The following is a 3222-nucleotide window of genomic DNA, read 5'->3' on the forward strand; positions in this document are numbered from 1 at the left end:
TCACGATCATACCCATATACCACTATACCATCTAGTACTAGAGCTATTAAAAAAAAAAGACCAAAGCGATCGTTAAAATATGAACTAATAATGTCCTAGCTAGCCACTTATATTCTTATTTTCCAGATTCAAATATGGGTGAGTAAAGACATTTGACCCTAATCAAGACTTATGTTCGTGTCTAGTGTCCTGTAAATGCATTGATATGGACATATACTATTGTACGTCGTATGCTTGCCCCAGATACATGTACTGTATATAACATTTATTTATTACTCGTATATAAAGTGTAGGCCAGGGTGCAGCCGTCAACTGCAATTTACCCTTCTACCCCTCTTGAACAAGATATTTATTGGGACCAGTATATTAATTAGATCTCATTTGTAATTTAAATCATTCTTTTTCCAAAAATAAAATATGTATTTAATCTAGTATATGGGTCATCCTATCCTATTTTAAAACAAACAACAATTATTGTTCGATTGATCATCCTAAATATAGTAGTCATTAAACTAAATTTAATTTATACGTCTAATAATAATCTCCCAGTTGTGTTAAAGTTATTGTTAGTTTATTGGCTGATAAAAATGTTAATTAACAATTTAACGGTCTAACCTGACTAACTTTTTCTGAAATCACTTTGGAGTTTCTACCTATACAGTGTGTTTTGCTTATTTTATAGGCGTAAAATAATTTTCAAATAGACTAATTTATTTATAAATTTAATTTGAGCATCATTTGGTTATATAAAATATGAATAATAAATGAACTTATTGATATACATATCGTTACTTCAAAGAAAAAGATCCTTGGGAGTCGAATATCATGGGTCTTCGCAACAGTCAACAAATAGACACTAGACAAGACTATGTCAAGATTCAAGCTAGATTCAATAAACTTTCTACTTTTAGAAAATTCAATTCTAACTAGCACACGTGCACACATTTGAATGGTGTCAAAATCCACCACTTACGACATACATCTATATCCATCATGCTCTATATATATTTCCACAATTATTTGAAGACTTCGACAGGAACCATGAACCAAACAGCTATGAATAATGCAAATCAACAAGCCAAAGGAAAAAGAGAAAACACTTATAGAGGAATTCGAAAGCGACCTTGGGGCAAGTTTGCAGCGGAGATACGTGACCCTACAAAGAACGGGGCACGAACTTGGCTAGGAACATTTAATAGTGCTGAGGAGGCGGCCCGTGCTTATGATAGGGCCGCATATGCGTTAAGGGGGCATCAGGCTATCCTTAACTTTCCTAACGAAGGCCATTATCGCAACGATGCTACATCCGAGAGTAGGGGATCTAAGAAAGAGACAGTAGAGGTGATTGAGTTCGAGTATTTGGATGATAAGTTATTGGAGGACCTTCTTGGAAGTTAATTATTTATTAGTTCGAGTTTTGTAATGGGTGTTAAAAACTTTGCAACATGTAAATCGTTAAAGTTCGAAGTTTTTTTTTATGTTAAAAGCAATGTATTTATTGATATTTTTTTAATAAAATGAAATAAATGCGTATTACGTATAAATCCAATACTAGTGAAATTTCAACAAATGTATGCCATCAACTGGTCGAAAGGGTATTATATTTTTAGTTAGGAATAGGATTAGGACTAACGGCAGACGTAAATTGTCGACCCAAACCCAACTTGTCTTTTAAAATTAGGAATGAATAACAGTTAACTATTTAAGGACGACTAATTATGCAAGTGAAGGACGTGGTTCGGCCCATTATTATTAGAACAGATTTGACAAAATGGGGCAGGGTTGAGCCCACTTTGTTGACCCCATTTATGATTTATCTAAATCAGTATCTTTGGTTATCAATTAATTATTAGTTACAACTAAAAATATATATATATCAATTACTTTTTTTAATTTATGAAAACATCCATATATTGATATTTTATCCATCTTGTACGTTAAAACAATCAAGAGACTGTGAGTTCTAATAATTGAAACAAACTTATAAATTTAGGTTGAATTGTGTGCCATATCTTTTTTCTTTTAGAAAACTTGCATATATGTTCAGTTGATCATATATTTCATATCTAATTATGTATATATCCAGTATATTGGTTGTGAGTGAGTTGCTTCAACTTTGATTCAAGTGCAGTGGATGCATAAATTTAAATTCTAACTGATAAAAATGAAACCAAAACAATCGATATTGGACAGGTTTATGGATCTTGGGCCCACTTCATAGCCTCTAAATTGGTTTCAGAGCTTTCTTACCTTTTTACCCTTCCGGATCCAATATACATACCATTAGAGGCAAGGTTCGTCAAGTTTTATTGGGCTTCTTTTGGCTTTTTGGCTTCCTATAGCATGTGCATTGGCAAGTGATATTGGCTTTTTTTGACAAGTTAGATCGGCTATATTTGGCCGATTGTGGCAAACATTTGGCAAAAAAATTTAAGTGCAAGATTCCTTTTTTATTTTGCTTTTTCTTGATTTGTCTTTTTTTTTTTCTTCAAAGATTGGCAAGTTTGGCTACTACACCACAAGAATTGGCTACCATTTGGCATAATTTGGCAACTTATTGGCAAATTCACATAGCACAACCCTATTGGTTAGAAACTTGTCAAAACCTTACCAAAGAGTCAATTTGTGGCACTACGTCTTTGCCCCTTATAAACCAAACTTTCTTTTTTATCGTCAAACTGTTACAATCCTATTCTTAAATTGATTCGTACATCTATGATGAAAATGAGTTCACAAAAATACTTGATAATACTTCCTCTCAAGATTTGAACCTTGATGGGAACTCTCAAAATATAAGTACATTACCTATATATGAACTACCAACCCCATTAATGACATTCACTAGAACAAATTAGTCAATTTTACACACTTTATTATAGACAATTTTGAAAAATGCGTAAAATATTATTGGATCGTTCACACTTATAAATGTGTACAAAATGTCTACATCAATAAGTGTGTACAAATTTAAAAATTTCACATTTAAAAGTGTGAAAAAAAATGTTCACACTAATAAGTGTGTACAAACTTTATATTTTATACACTTATATGTGTGAAGATATTTCTTCGCGGGTGATTTTTTCTTCGCACTTGTGTAAAAATCACCTGCGAAGAAATGATATTTACATTTAAAAGCGCGTACAAATTTAATATTTCACACGCTTATTAGTGTGTAAAAGTTTTCTTCGTACTTTTAAATGTAAAACTTGTAACTTTTTCACA

General features: G+C 32.0%; 1 protein-coding gene across 1 annotated transcript; it reads left to right on the forward strand.

Annotated features, from left to right (window-relative positions):
• Window positions 1-1008: 1008 nt before the first annotated feature.
• Window positions 1009-1536, forward strand: LOC122607461 (ethylene-responsive transcription factor ERF098). Its single transcript, XM_043780437.1, has one exon. It carries the CDS (start codon window positions 1042-1044, stop codon window positions 1396-1398), a length of 357 nt encoding a protein of 118 aa, XP_043636372.1. The 5' UTR covers window positions 1009-1041; the 3' UTR covers window positions 1399-1536.
• The last annotated feature ends 1686 nt before the right edge of the window (window positions 1537-3222 follow it).

Source organism: Erigeron canadensis, chromosome 7, assembly GCF_010389155.1.
Source record: "Erigeron canadensis isolate Cc75 chromosome 7, C_canadensis_v1, whole genome shotgun sequence".
NCBI lineage: Eukaryota > Viridiplantae > Streptophyta > Magnoliopsida > Asterales > Asteraceae > Erigeron > Erigeron canadensis.

Excerpts from the sequence above, each read along its gene's own strand:
- LOC122607461 (XM_043780437.1), top strand. The coding sequence starts at position 1,042 with ATGAACCAAACAGCTATGAATAATGCAAATCAACAAGCCAAAGGAAAA.